The sequence below is a fragment of the Uloborus diversus genome, chromosome 4 (genome assembly GCF_026930045.1).
Source record: "Uloborus diversus isolate 005 chromosome 4, Udiv.v.3.1, whole genome shotgun sequence".
Lineage (NCBI taxonomy): Eukaryota > Metazoa > Arthropoda > Arachnida > Araneae > Uloboridae > Uloborus > Uloborus diversus.
The window spans coordinates 31,886,573-31,902,654 of NC_072734.1; the positions used below are offsets into that span (position 1 = coordinate 31,886,573).

Genomic DNA, 16,082 nt, shown 5'->3' on the forward strand with positions numbered 1-16,082 from the left:
AACAATTGCCAAAGAAAGTTCGACAAAACGTTAATGCATAAACATGAAAAGCCTCATCTTGTCTTTGAAAAAAAAAAAAAAAGAAAGAAAGAAAGGAAACAAAAGATACAATTCAATGTCATCAAAAAATAAAAAATAAATAAAAAACTAATTTGCTGAAAGGAAATAAAGTTTATCTAGAAAAGAACAACTTTACCCTATCAAATATATAAATTTTTGGTGCCCCATATAATCTCCCAGATGCATCCTGTAAACAATTCATACAACTCTCGTTTTCAAACTGTTTTACATATTTAACTTAAAGAAATCATTCCATCAAGAAAAAATCTTGTATACTACTTTTAAAAAGAAAGAGCTAATTTCTCCATTTTACAGCTGATGGTAGCAACAGGGGCGGATTTATGGTTTAATTCAAGGGGGTGGAGGTTGAAAACTGTAACCCTCGTCAGACACATCATGTGGGGGGGAGCAGGGAATCCATTGCTACCCCCCTCACTCCTAGGGTTTTGAAAAACTAATGTTTTTTCACATAAGTGAGCGTGGTTTTGGCTATGCAAGATACAGTACCTTTTTTTTTAAAACAACGCTTTCATTCTTTTGGACATGGGGCTCATAGGAAGGATCCTATATTCTGGTTCAGTAACGCAGCAAAAGGGGGGTTTTGGGGTGAAAAACCCCCCAGAAGTATTGGTTTTAGCTAGATGCAAATTCTGATACAGTAGTAGTTATTATAGGCTGTTTTGATCAGAAAGCCCCTTTCAGAAGGTATTTTTAATTTAAAAAAACCTTCCAGAAGGCATTTTTGATTTAATAAAAAACCAGAGAGTATTTCTAACTGCGCAAGTGCTCTGGTTTAATGCCTAAAATAAGGGGAAACATTGTAAAACAATACCTTAGGGAAAAAGTTCGTTTGATTTTTTAATTATTTAAATGGTGAATACCCCCATGAGTCTCCCAACTTGTTCCAAATGTTCATGTTTTTTAACTTTTCACCTCTCTAGCCCCTCAGAAGAGTTAATATGATAATGGCAAATGTAATGCTCCGTTTCCCTCTCAATAAAAAATGGATATAAAAGCGTCGAAAACTGATATTTTTTCCGGGGGGGGGGGGGGCGGCATCATTTCTAAAAAATAGTATGTATAGGGGGAAAACGGTGGTCGTATTGGGATTTAGGGGGTCATTTCACTTAAGAATTAGCAAGAACTATGATAGAAGCATTTTGAAGGTTTTTTATTTATCTATTTTTTTGCCATGCAGTGTTATAAATTTAAAGATAAAAGGTAGGAGATGAGCTTGGGTTAAAATTAAAAAGTGGGTAACGCGGTCTATAGGTTCTATAGAATTTACTTGATTAAAATAGTAGCAATTGCTAGTAATTTTTGCAATTTTAAATTATTGTTTTCAGAAAATGATGGTTAAGGAGGGGGCGGCTGCCCCCACCGCCCCCCTAGTAAATCCGACACTGGGTAACAAGATTTAACGCAAATGCTTTTCACGTATTTTAGTTTTGTTAGAGTTGTAGTGTATACTTTTAATTAAATTCTCGTTTCTTTTGAGAGTGGAGGCGGAGATATTTTTATTTTGTTTAAAATTTTAACATATTTTAACTAAACTTTTTTTTTTTCAGGAGAAAGAAGAGGATTTGCATTTTGTTCTTACTGTAATACATATATTAGTCAACTTAATTTTTCCTCGGGTGAGAGTAGGATTTTCATATTGCTCTAGTAATAATGCATCAATATAATTATATTTTCTATAGGAAGAGCCAAATATTCATTTTACTCTTATTCTTGGCATTCAGCATACTGCCTTTTCAGCAGACACACCGAATATTTGGTTCAAACGAATACTTTAATATTCAGCAACTGAATAGTAAACAAATGCCAATAGTGAAACCTGTGTAAGTTGATCACTTGTGGTGCCCAACTTTAGTGGTCAACTAAAACAGGTGGTCAACTTATAGAGGTTGAATTATATGAGTTATATCTAATTCTGTGCCTGAAAATAGCGGTCAACTTAGACAGGTGGTCAACTTACAAAGGTGGTCAACTTTACAGGTTTTACTGTATTAGACAACGGGTAAAGAAATACATATATTAATACACAGAATGAAAATTATAGAATAGGACCACAGTACAAAATTTAAATTGTTACTTACTATCACATTGAAACTAATTTTAATGCAAGAGAAAATACTCAAATGTTAAATTTTGATGTTTTTCAATTTTTCTTAAATCTTATCACACATTAAATTAACCTTAATATAACAAACTCATTTGAATATAAAAGGCTGAATTAGTTGAAGTATGGATTAAATAAAATAACCAACAAATGAGGACAAGGTACCTAACCAAACTACTGTACACAGTAAAAATTATATTTTGAATTTAATAAAATGAAATATAAAAACATTTACTTACTGATAGCAATTCAGGCAAATCAATTTCATAAAACTTTGATTGATGAGCATTAGCAGCTATCAATGCTAAGACATAATCATTACGAGCTTTAGTTGCTTGAATGTCACATGCTTCCCGACGAAAAGAGAACTATTTAATAAAAAAAGTTAATACTGTCATGAGCAAATACAATTGAGTGAAAGAAATTAATTAGTATCTCTTCAAAAATAAGTAAATTTTATGATTACTCAAACATCACAAAATATGCTAAAATGTCACTAAACTAAAGTAAAACTTCCTGGAATTCAATTACTAAAAATATGAATGTATTTAACCAATAAAACATTTTTTATAGGTTAAATTGAGAACATTCATACGGTAGTAAATGTAGTCCTAAGAACATGCAAAAACAACTCATTACAATAATTAGTTTTCCTTTCAATGCAAGATGAGCACAATTTCTGCTCATAATATATTAAAGTTTCTTCTTTTTTTCTACTCGATTATTTTTAGTTTTATTAACATGATAATTTTGTAATTATATAAAATAGACAACTCAAAGATCATTCTGATGATGATATAAATTATAAAATATTTAAAGATGTTTCATAGAAGGTTTGGTATGATTTTGCTAGATGTAACCTAAAACCTTTCATCAAAATTCTTTTCTTTATTGTATTTAACTTAAATAATAATTATGTCAGAAGACAATGTTTAACTTATAAAAATCGAGTCTATAAACCTCACTGAAGAAAAATGAAGGTAAAAGTTGGATTTATCTTTTCTTCTCTTTTTTTTTTTGGGAGGGGGTGGGGGTCACTATCAATACACCTTCAACTTTGAACTACAGAATTTCTTTTTTTTTTTTTACTATTTTTTCAATTCTTTTGTACAACTAAATTGCTTATTAATCAATCACTAACTAATGCCAAGAAAATGTTTTCCAAAGCAAAAACAAAATTTGAAAACTTTTATTGAAGACAAAAACATGGATTAAACACCGACAAGAAAACTGTAGTTTAGCAAAACAAAGCCCTAATTCTTACTAACCTAAAGCTTCAAAATATAAGTAAGAATTACTTTTAAAACTTCATACATAAAATTAGAAACATTTATTTAGATACCTTTTTATATCAAAACATGATAAGTTACCAGGGATAACCTTATTAAAGTTACAGAGCTAAAATTTTGACATGCCAACAAATTAAAGCTAGCATACATTGAGAAAGTGAGCAAAAACAAGTAAAAAGCTATTACTGCAAGTAAAACTAACAGAAAAAATTATAGTTACTAAAATAAAAGAAAGAAAAAAATAGATGAAATGTGAACTGATAATAGGAACAAAATCTAGAATTAAAGTCTTACCTTAGCACTATTTTTTTGCAAAGATGATATAGACTGAAAAATTCGCCCTTTTTTCCGTTTTAATCTGATTCCAAGCAAGACATGTACAAAATATCACTCATTGATTAAAGTGAGACCAATTACAATAGTAAATGTAGTTCAACATAAAAGTATTGGCATAAATGTACTGTTATGCATCTAAAACAGTATATTATTTATCTACATTCAATGACATATGATCACTGACAGTAATAGAAAAGTAGTGGAACCTCAGAAATCCAGACTAATTGCCGTGATCTTGAATTGTAGTTATTGATTTTTTTCTTTTTTTTCAAACCAAGCTTTAAGCTTGCCTGCACGAGTTATAAGGATTATACAGAATTTCGGATTTTTGAGGTTTGGATTTCTGACATTCCACTCACCACTGTATATTTTATTTCTCATTACTGTTATCCCATGAACAAATTTGTAAAATAATATCTTTAATGAAAATAAGATGCTTAAGATGTTTTAAAGTTTATTATTTCAAAGCATAAAAAGCATTTTATTGATGTGTCCAGGAAGGGTGAAGATGATATTGATAATTAGTCACACAGAGAACAACTTTCTGGGATCCTGAGCACAGGATTTTTTTCGATTAAGAAAACTACTTTTTTTTTCCTTTTTTTTATTTTTTATTCCCAGAGATACTCTGCACTACCTTTTTCATAAGCAAAATGTTTAATTAGCGACTAAGTTTGAAACAAAAATGTTCAAATTCTAATTTCTATTTGTGCAGTTTTTAAAAATCTGTTGTTTTGTTTATATATTCTTCCTAATTAGTTGCTTAGTAATAAGCTAACCATCTATTTTACTTTGGGAAAAATCTTTTTGACACAGTTTCTTTTAAGAATCTTCTATTTTTACCTTCTGTAAAAAATCATTCGCTTTGTTAGTCAAAAAGACTTGTACCAAGGTTTTGGAGGACATTCCGGAAAAAGGCCAATCTTGACTTCTTCAATTTTCAGAATGAGATACAGCTCACAACTAAATATGTAAATATTTTGCAATTATCTCTTAGTGGTTCAAATTAGATTTTTTTTTCAATCTATCAAATTTATATCAGTTTCCCTATGGCTATTCAAAACAATTTACATGAGTTTGTACACTGTAGTAGTTGAGGAAAATGTTTGGGGGCATTGGACTTGGGGTTTGGGGAGACAGCAAAAGAAAAGCGGTTTGAAACCAGTTTATATTACTTTTATAGTGCCCACCCCCCTCCCCCAAGTCAACAATGGTTGTATCGAACACTGCATAAAATGTTGCTTTCATAGTCACATACTTACCAAATTGGGGAACATTTCAATGTACTTTTTCAGGGGAACGAAATGAGCTTATAAATGAAAAGACATCTCTCATCTTTTATATGCACAGAGTTACTGCATTTACTTTTATCTAACATCAAGAAACACTAAAATTCATATACAAGGACCTTTAGGAATTGCACACAAGGTTTTCAATACATCTTTTCAGTATTCCAACAAAAAAAAAGCAAAAAATGTTGAAAATCTGTTTAAAATATGAAGATTGAGGTTGTGATTTCAGAGAGCAACTGAATGCTACACAAAACCCAAATCATGGAAATAACTGCTAAACATTGGGGTGGGAGGGAGATACTTTTAAACACTTTTTTATTCAAACATGGTACAAAAACTTCAGCATAATATATATCATAAATAAATCAAATTGGCACTAACTTTTCATCAGCATCATGAGCTTTATCTCTAGCTTCATGTGCCATATGTTCTTCTTCAAAGTATAATTTCTTTGTCTTGTCGATTTCAGTCACACAAGTTTGAATTTCTTCATGCATCTTTTTCAAATTTTCAAAGCACTGTTTAAAAAGATTTGTTGAAGTTTTCGAATTAATGTAATGTTTATGATTGTTATTATTATTTTTTAAGCATAATAAACAATAATCATTTTATCATTATTCTTGTTTACTAATGTCAACAATAAATTATTATTATTATTTACTATGCATTTTTATTAAATGTGTAGTAAAAAAAGTAATAATAAGTTGTTTTCAACTACGCATGAAAAAAATGAGAAAAATAGAAATAGAAAAAACTCAAGGCTAGGGATATTGATTTATTTATTTTTTATTTTAAACTGCATTCTTGTTTCTGAGAAATTTAAAACACACATACACACATTCAAAGCAATAAAAATAATAACAGCGATTTAAGCTTGGTTTAGCAAAAAAAAAAAAAGAAAAACTTAAAAACAAGCCATTTGAACTTTAAAGTGTACATGAACAATGAATACAGGGGCAGGGAAATATTTAAATGCAGGACGTATTCCTTTAATTTCATGGTTAAATTATGTTTAGCTGCCTAGTATGTTTCAGCTTATAACCAATTATATAAGAAAAAACTATGAAATAAAGAATTGACAGTTCAAATAAATAAGAAATAAAAATTTAGAAAGAGTTCTTTAAAATATTTGTTTGCATAAAAAAAACATAATTGGTTTTTCCCCCCTTTTTTTTTTTTTTTTTTTTTAAAGATGATCTTTCAAAGTGCCATATGAAGCTATGCATGCAACAAGGGCAAACTCGCTAATACAGTCAAAGTCGAGTACACCCTTGTTGCACACACAGCCTCATGTCTCAAGAATAAACTTGCAGAACTAGGCTTACACTTTAAATTAATTGGAGAAAAGTTCGCCTTTTTGCAGATGTAGGAAAGAAATATTTAAAATCCAGAAGTAAAAGTTACAAGTGCATGCAATAGCACAGGCCCAAACTCTAACTTATTTGGATAAAATTAAAGAAATTTGGAGACAAGTTTAAAACACTTAAAAGCCAGCTGTCAACAAAATATGACTTCTTATCGCAATTAAGGATTTCACCATAAATACTATAATAATTCTCTGTATGACTGAATTACTGAACCAAACAACTACAAAGAATGTACAACAAATTTAATTTTCATTTATGCGCCAAATTTTAGAACAATTACTCTTTTGTCAATCTCTTTACTTTTTTGAAGTCATTTTTTTCTTTTAATTGTATCCTTATTCTACTTAAGATACAAACTTGATATACCTTAATGCTTAATTTAAAATTATACCTTCTTAGCAACTGCAAGTTTATGTAGCCTTAAAGATTTTGCACTTTCTGATACTTGTTGTTGATAGACTTCTGCAGCAGCTAATCTTGCTTTGGCTATTTTTTCAGTTTCATCTAACATGGTTTTCCATACGCCATAAACAGTTCTAAGAAAAAAAGTTTGTTTGAAATTTCTTATTGAATATACAATTTAAAATAACTAATTAAAGCACAAAATAATCACTGAAAACTCACAAACTGTTCCAAAAATCAGTGCCAATAAATTAATTAAGCACAAAAATCCACAATAAATTAACGGAACATAAATAGACCTTCTTTTCATAGTACATTAAGATCAATTTACTTCAAATTATTACCCAAAAGCAACCCCTTTAAAAATTACTCCTACAGTACATAATTTAGCTTGTACATGCATATCTGTCAAAAAAAAAAAAAACATCACTGATCATGATCTTTCAAAATAAAAGCAAGTAGTGATTTTAATTTTGAATTTGCACAAAACTTTTTGATCTTAAGAATTTTACCAAGGGATCATGGATTTCTTAATATCTTATTTTCCCTTAATCAACATTTTACTGATGTCATCTTGCACTACTTGCTCTTCCCTATTCTTAAATATTATTTTTCATTTTAAACTATCAATTTTAAAACTTCTACTTTAAAATATATTTTTGCAACATCATTAAATTACTAAATAAATGTGTTTTAGTATTATAAATACAGTGCAGCAAAAAAATCTTTACATTTAGTTGGCAATTAAAAACTTTACATGCAAACTTCTTGTCATGATTTTATTTGGCATGCTCCCTAGTTATTTGGCCAATTGCAGTTGAATATTTGGTATCCAGTCTATATTCACAAGGGAGCGTGCCAAGTAAAATCATGACAAGAAAAAGTTATGTAAAATTTTTAATTTCCAACCAAATGTAAATATTTTTTTGCCAGCTCTGACAAACTGTGTAGAATTTATTTTTATATTTTTGTGAAATTATCTCTTATACCCAAGAAGATATAAGCATTTCTTTCAAAAATGCAAATTTTATTTTAAGGTTTTCAGCTCATAGCACACACAGTTTTCCATCAACTGTTACTAAACTCTCAGAATATTTGACAGCATACAAGAGAAACATAATATTAAAAATTTGTTTAAATAAGAATGTTTAAAGCAGTTGAATTTTTGCTGTGTGTGCACGAAATACATCGATTTATAACCTTCCTAATCCCAAGTCGGGATAGATCCTACACCCTGTGATTAAATTAAAGCTCAAAATCTTTAAAATTCAAAAAGTTATCAGAGATCTAATGAGCCGAATTTCAATAATTCATCGATAGACAACGACCTGTTAGGGATCGTTTGCACACTGGCAACAATTGCCTGCCGTCATTGAATGTGATTCAAGATAAAAACAGATTATTTGCAAACGATCCCTCACGAGTCGTCGTCTATCAAAGAATTATTGAAATTCAGCTCATTAGATTGCTGATAACTTTATGAATTTTTAAGATATCAAGCTGGAATTTTACCACAAGGTGTAAGATCTATCTGGGCTTGGATTATGAAGGTTATTAATTGCTATCTTTCGTGCATGCGCAGTGAAAATTCAATGGCTCTAAATACTCATATTTCATCAAATTTTCAATATTTTAACTTCAAATTTTGTTAGGTTTTTCTTATATGTTGTAAATTAATCTGAAAGTTTGGTAACGTTTAACAGAAAACTCTGCGTGTTATGAGCCAAAAACCTTTTTTAAAAATCGTATTTTCGAAAAAAATGCTTATGGTATAAGAGATACTTTCACAAAAATATAAAAATAAATTCTACATAGTTTGTACAGTGGCGGTAATAAAAAAACTTCACATTTGGTTGGAAATTAAAAACTTTACATAACTTTCCCTTGTAACGATTTTACTTGGCATGCTCTCTTGTGAATTGGTCGAATACCGAATAATTGGCAAGATTGCGGCCAAATTTACAAAATACTTCGATACAATATGGCCGGTTATTTGGTATTCAGTAAAATCACTAGGCAGCATGCCAAGCAAAATCATAAAAAGAAGTTGCATGTAACGTTTTTAATCGCCAACCAAATGTAAAGATCTTTTTTGCCGGCACTGTATATTCGGACATTCAGAGAATAGTGAACAAAAGTTAATACTTGAAATAAAAACTTTGGACAGTTGTAATAATACTGATTCAAAAAAATTTAAGCAATTCTTAATTTTCTTCACATCACCCCGCCTCTTCACTTTTCATTTGGTGATTTGGTAAATCAATACATCTGTTCAAAGTTGAGGTTGGCAACCTAAGATTTGCACGCCATTAGTGTGAAGCACACATACTTGTACATTAGGGTGGTCCAAAATTTCGAAGGTGAAAATTTTTTGAGTCCTACCCTCCCATTTTGTTCCAATGTATTAAAAAATAAATCAGACAAAATTTGAAAACATTTCGATAATATTTAGAGGTAGCTCAACGCAGATAAAGTTTTCATCATTATTGAATAGAACACGTACGACACGCGACCATTGACCTCACTAAGGTAAAATACAATTGCTATTTTTATTAACAAGAAAACAAATTGCTTTATAAAATTGCTATTTTTATTAACAAGAAAACAAATTGCTTTATAAAATTGCTATTTTTATTAACAAGGAAACAAATTGCTTTATAAAATTGCTATTTTTATTAACAAGGAAACAAATTGCTTTATAAAATTGCTATTTTATATAAAGACTTAACAATAGCCATTATGAAAATACTTTTGTAAATACCTAAATACATAAAATCTTATACATATAAAATCTGAGTATCTATCTATCTATGTCCAAGCTTCTTCTCCCGAACGACAGTGAACTGACCATCGAACCAGGTATCGATGGATTCGTCATCTTCCCGTCTTCATGTTTGGCTATTTAACATAATCCTCCGATAATAATTAGCGGAGATATCAATTAAAAATTATTAATTATGACTCTTAGATTTCAAAATAAAATCTATATTTTTCGAAGGCTTTCCTCCATTCAAATTATTATTCAGTGCTTCAACTCAACTTTCCGGATGAACGCTTTTATTAAAATTTACAGCGTGAAGAAAATCATTGAGATGAAAGATCTGTTGCCATTTCTTTTTCTCGAATATGAACAGGTAAAATTCTTGTTTTTGTTTTGAGGCTTTTCCTGTAATCAGGGGATTTAAATTGTTTACTTTTTTGGGGGGTTTTCCACAATCTGCCGCAAAACTACACTGACTTTTTTTTTTTTTTTTGGTTCAAGCCTGAGTGTTGAACTCGCGTCACTTGACATAACTTTTATTTTTGAGGTGGACCGTGCAAAGCCGAGCGATGCAGCTAGTCTATTCCTTTAACAGTCGTGATCGAAAAAATTTTCAACTTGTTATTGCTTATGTATGTATTCTTAATTGTTTTGGTTTTGATTTCACCACTGTTGGAATGGCAGTTTGCACTTATTTTTGAAATGCATATGTCTCTTTACTTTAAAATAACTGAGTATGGCAAATATATCAATTAGATCAAAATCAGAGGTTTATCTTCTTAGTTCAACCATAAGTGAGCTGACAGGTAGTAAACTACCTTCAATTCGTATGGCATTGGGTATGTTTCTTCATAACCATATTGAATTAAAGAAAACTGTAAGAGAATCTTCAAGAAATACAATAGAAGAAATGACAAAATTTTGGCAGAAAGCCAGAATACCCGTACAAAGACCCCAAAACTGTCAGCCCAAGCTAGAAAAACTTTACTAACAATGGAAGTTATTGAAAAAAACAAAAACAGAAGTACAATGACACAAAAAAATAAAGATAGAGAGTTTTGCAAGACTGGGGCCTAACTGACAAAGTTTCTGCAATGTGTTTTGACACAACGAGTGTCATTACTAGGGAATGCAAGGGTACCCGTGTTTTACTAAATAAAAAACTAAAGAAAAGGTTACTATATTTTTTATGTCGACATCACAGTATGGAATTAATTATTGGTGCGGTGTTTAATAAATGTTAGGGTTTTTCTTCCGCACCAGACCTACCTCTTTTTAAACAATTCCAGGCCTACTGGGAATTCATAGACAAAGACAAATACATCATAGGCATCAACAATAAGGACATTTTAGCACAAGTGACAGATGTAAAGGATGATACAATAGTATTTGCTGAAAGATTACTACATGACACGCAAGCGAGAGATGATTATCGAGAATGTCTTGAACTATGCTTAATATTTCTCGGTAAAGCTCCTCCACATGGTATCAAATTTGTAGCACCTGGGGCTATGCATCATGCTAGATGGATGTCCAAAATTTTATATTGTTTCAAAATATGGATGTTTAACTGTCAATGTACCATCACATCAATAGAAGAAAAGCGATTGCAAAAATATGCATATTTGTTGTACGTCGGTATTTAAAGGCTTGGATGACTGCTTCTATGCCTCAAAATGCACCTTATAACGATTTTTATGAAATCTTTATTGAAGTATAAAAAGATTGATGAAGACATAAGCAAAACTGCGATGCAGAAATTTGCCAATCACCTGTGGTTGGCAAAACTGCAATGCAGAAATTTGCCAATCACCTGTGGTATTTGTCAGAAGAACTTGTGGCAGTAGCCCTTTTTGCCAATAAAGTGCCACACTGCATTAAAAGACAGATGGTGAAGGCGATGAATGAAGTAAACGGAGAAAAAAATGTGGTGAAGCGCCCTAAGATTTTGCTAAAACATTTTATGGATATGAAATTTGAAGAACTTGTGACAAAGGGGTCAATTTCATTTTTTCAAAGCATGGGTTTACCTGATACCTTCATTCACGTAGATCCAGAAATCTGGGAGCCTCAGGAGGACTTTAAGAAAGCAAAAAACTATTATTCAAGGAATTTAAGTGGTTAATGATAATGCTGAAAGTGGTATAGCCCTTATAAAAGAGTTTAAAATGACACGCAATGAAGAACAATTCCAATTCTTGTTGCAAGTTGTCGCAGAACATTGAAGAGCTTATCCCCGATGTAAAAAGCAGAGTTTGTAATGTGTACTAAGGAAAGCCATATACATAACTGTTGAAATATTATTATTACGTAACTATTTTAACTTACAAAATACTGGCAATTTTAATTAAATTATCTACTTTTCCTAGTGTCAATTTTATTTCTATCTGCATCTATGGCATAAAATGGTAAAACGCGGAACTGAGGCTGTTGAGCTACCTCTAAATGTTAAAATTATGAGCTCAAACTTCACAATAATTATTTTTTACTCAGATGGAACCAAATGAGGGGGTAGGACCAATAAAAAACAGGAATTTTTTAAAAAGGACCTTTTTTGGACCACCCTATTGTAATTAAATTCAGTTATAATTTATGAAAATGTGTTTGTGCGTGTATATATAAAAAAAAATTTTAATTCATTGAATTTAGATGTTAGTGTGAAAAAACACTGGGATTTCACTTTTATACATTATGTTTTTAAATGAGCAGAAGGAAAGAAAAAAAAAAGAACTTGGAATACCTACGCATTTGAAAGTACATTTGTTATGAAAACTGCATGATGTAATTTTAAAGGTATCATTGAATAGATGATATCTTCAAAATTAAGAATGAAAATTCAGAAATGAGTAATTCTAAGAGCAAACTGAGTATAATAAATATGTATCATTAAAACTGATACTTTAGTAAGATATTATTCAACGTTCATACACTTCAGGAAGGAAAAAAAATCAAGCACTTTTCAAGAATCGAAAAATACTTCTTGAAACAACAACAAAAAACTCCATGATTGTAGGGCTTTGTACTTTCACAGGAAGAAATCAAAATACTTAAGTTCAGTGGTGTAGCCCAGAGGGAGGTTCCTGGGTTATCCAGCAAAGCTAATGATTCAATTATTATATCATCAATTTTACTTAAAAATTTTAATTACATTTTGTTTCAAATACAACAAATTCATTTCCAGTAATCAAAAATTCATGACAAGCAAAAATGCTCATTCAAATTTAGTGAATATGGAGTTACTAAATTTTGCATGTTCTAAACTTAGAGCAGGAATTAGTTAATGGAGGGAGCAAGTTCAATCATTAGCTTAGCAAAAGCTTGGGCAAAGATTGGGCAAGTCACGTGATTTAACAAGGACAAATAGTTGACATGTTTTTTGTGAAACTAGTGAAAGAAGCCTGGTTTCTTCCACAATGTTTCGCTTTAAAATCTATCATGTGACTTGGTGTCTTGGTTTGAAGAATGAAAATCTTCACTCCATCCATTTTAACTCTTCTCAATGGTTCTAAAGTATAATTCTGTTCTTAAATAAAATTTAATACTTACTTATAAGATTCACCCGTCTCCGATTTTCCATCCAGTACAACGGGTGATTTCTTTTGTAAATGAGCTGTAGCAAGCTTGAGCAATGCCTGATGGGGTTTAAAATGTCAATAAAAAATAAATTAATTTGACAGTATTGAACAAAGAAATTTTTAAATACAAAAATTTAAAAAATTACACAAATTTAGTAAGTAAAATTTAAAAAAAAAAGGAAAAGAGCTCCTTTTTTATGTTTGTTTGTTTGTTTCCTTTTGACCACTAGACCGAACAGAATTTAATTTTTGGGAAGGCTGGTTTTTGACAAGGATTGGCAATTTGAAAGATAACACATATGAAAATGAAAGATAAAACACATGACAACATTAGGTGTGAGAAGAGCATATCAATAAAATAGAAAATTCTAAATCTCTAGCACTTGCCAAAATCAGTTATTCAAACACACACAAACAAAAACACTTACCTTAACATTAACTGCTGAACACCACAGACTATGTCCGAGCTTTCAGAAAGAGTATAGTATTCCAAACTTTCCCGTTAAACTATTATTTTAAAGCCCACAAATACTTACCAAGAAACCATAAGATAGCGTAATAATGAAAAAAAGTTAAAATAAGTAGCAACTGAAAGAGTATTGTGAAATACGTTTCTTAATGCATAAATATTTTGCCTTTGCTTCCCTGTTATTGAAATATAAAGCCTTAAACTCAGCTGAAATTTTAAGAAAAATTGTCAAATTTAGCTCGTTCAAGTGAGAATAGGAAGACATCTTTTCACACGATTTGTAAATGGAAGCAAACGAAGAAATTGTGAGATAAGTTTCTCAGCAAGTCTTTAAATTTGGCACTTTTCATAAATTTCTACAGCCTTTAACACCTTATAACTCAAAGAAGGGGGGGGGAATAGCAAATAATTTTTGCATCAAAAAAATGTCATCAAAAGAGCATATATAATATGTATGCTCTTTTGATAGTTACCTATCTCAACTATTTTCAAAATTACACTATTCATTTAGTTCCCTGGATAGCATTTTAGATGGAAATACAGTAGATTCTCTCTATTTTGAACACTCATGGGAACGAACAAAAGTATAGAGTTTGGTGGGGGAAAGTGGTTAATGGGGTAAAGTGGTCATATGTCAAATAAATGGTTATAGCTTGGAAATAAAAGTTGGAATGAATGTGAATATTTTATTTGAGAGTAGGGAGATTATAATCTACATTTTGAATACAAAATTTTCAACCGGAAAAATTTTATTTGGTAAAAAAAATATATTTTGTGTGAATATGAAAAATTTAAAAATCTAAACACCTCTTTTAACTTCCTTAGGAAATTTTGTTTGTTAGCATTATGAACAGATTGACTGCACAGGAAGCTTCTTACATGTCTCAAAAACTCTTACTCATTAGCAGATAGTTGAATCTATTTCAAATAATTTTTTACAGCAATTTAAGTAAGATGGGATAAAGTGGTCATAATTTTAGGTTTAACAAATATTGTTCTTCTAAAGTCACTTAATCTTTAAGTATAAGGCAGATATAAATTAAATATTACTTTCACTTAATATGTGTTGTTTTTACAGTAAATGGAAGCTTAATATACGAGTAAATGCATATGCATACGCATATACTCGTGTAGGCACGCATATATACGTATTCACATAAATGCACCAAAAAATACGTATATGGGTATCTGTAAGTATTTTTTATCTATACAGATATACATTCGACTATACACGTGTATACTCGCTTATACTCATATATATACGAACACTTTCAAGTAGACACATATATATGCGACGTACTGAAGTAGGCACTTACATACAAGCATATGATATACGTGTAAGAGTTTCAACTCTTGAAAAAATTATTAAAAGGTGTTAGATGGGAGGATAAGAAGCAAGAATAAAAGAAAATATGGTCACACAATGTTGACACGCTACATGCACGGAAAACCAGAAACTGATGGATGCAAAACAGGTCACAAATTTATTACACAAAAACAATTTTACACAATATTTCAGGTCTTAAGAAATTTTTAAAGGGATTGATGAAATTTACAGCCTGCAACTGTAATACATAAGTTGCAATCACTAAGCACTCTCTGTTGCAATAACGAGATGTTTGAAAAACTTAAATCAGGGGCTGTGTCTTTGTTGTGATGGGTGTATTAAAGCTGCTACAGGCTGTAACTTTTAACAACTGCTCTAAACATTTCTTAAACTAAAATGTTGGGCAAAATCATCTTTGTGCCACAAATTTGTGACCTGTTTTGCATCCACCACTTTCTGGCTTTGTGTGCATGTAACCCATCAGCGACCATAAGTTCCTCATGATTCTTTGCTTCTTATCATGCCCTCTCACACCACTCAGGTTTTTGCACAAGAGCTTGGATTCACTCTGTAGGCATACCTGTATGTACTCGTCGTCGTCGTACGCATACACGCACTTGTGTATACATGTAAATGTAAATATATACGTAAATACAGATGTATAATAGTGTTTACACTTATACTTACGTAAAAACTTGTGCTTCCATATCTATATACATGAGTAAACACGTACCAACATGCACTGGATGTATCCAAGAAATTTACTGGTGTATACCATACATGTATGTCTGTACACTTATATATGCGTATAAACGATTACTATACACATATATACTCAGGTATGCACGTATATACTCAAGATTCAAGTGCATACACACATATGACGTTCGTTTATATGCGTATATACATGGGACACATATATAAATGTGACACATATATACTCGTGTGGACACGTATATACACTCTTGTAGGCAATCGCGTATACATGCTTATATGCTTGTGTATACACGTATATACTTGAGTAGGCACGTGCATGCATGTATCTGATGTACCAATGTATTTACTCATGTAGTAATGTGTTA

At 30.8% G+C, this 16,082-nt stretch overlaps 1 protein-coding gene across 1 annotated transcript in view; it reads right to left on the reverse strand.

Moving 5' to 3' along the window:
• LOC129220010 (protein nervous wreck-like) overlaps nucleotides 1–16,082 on the reverse strand; it is a 78,363-nt gene that overhangs the window by 33,677 nt on the left and 28,604 nt on the right. The window contains exons 4-8 of the mRNA XM_054854338.1: nucleotides 13,176–13,261; nucleotides 6,858–7,002; nucleotides 5,481–5,617; nucleotides 3,766–3,829; nucleotides 2,422–2,550 (exon numbers count right to left, since the gene is read on the reverse strand). Coding sequence (XP_054710313.1) covers nucleotides 2,422–2,550; nucleotides 3,766–3,829; nucleotides 5,481–5,617; nucleotides 6,858–7,002; nucleotides 13,176–13,261 — 561 coding nt within the window. The remainder of the gene's footprint in view (nucleotides 1–2,421; nucleotides 2,551–3,765; nucleotides 3,830–5,480; nucleotides 5,618–6,857; nucleotides 7,003–13,175; nucleotides 13,262–16,082) is intronic.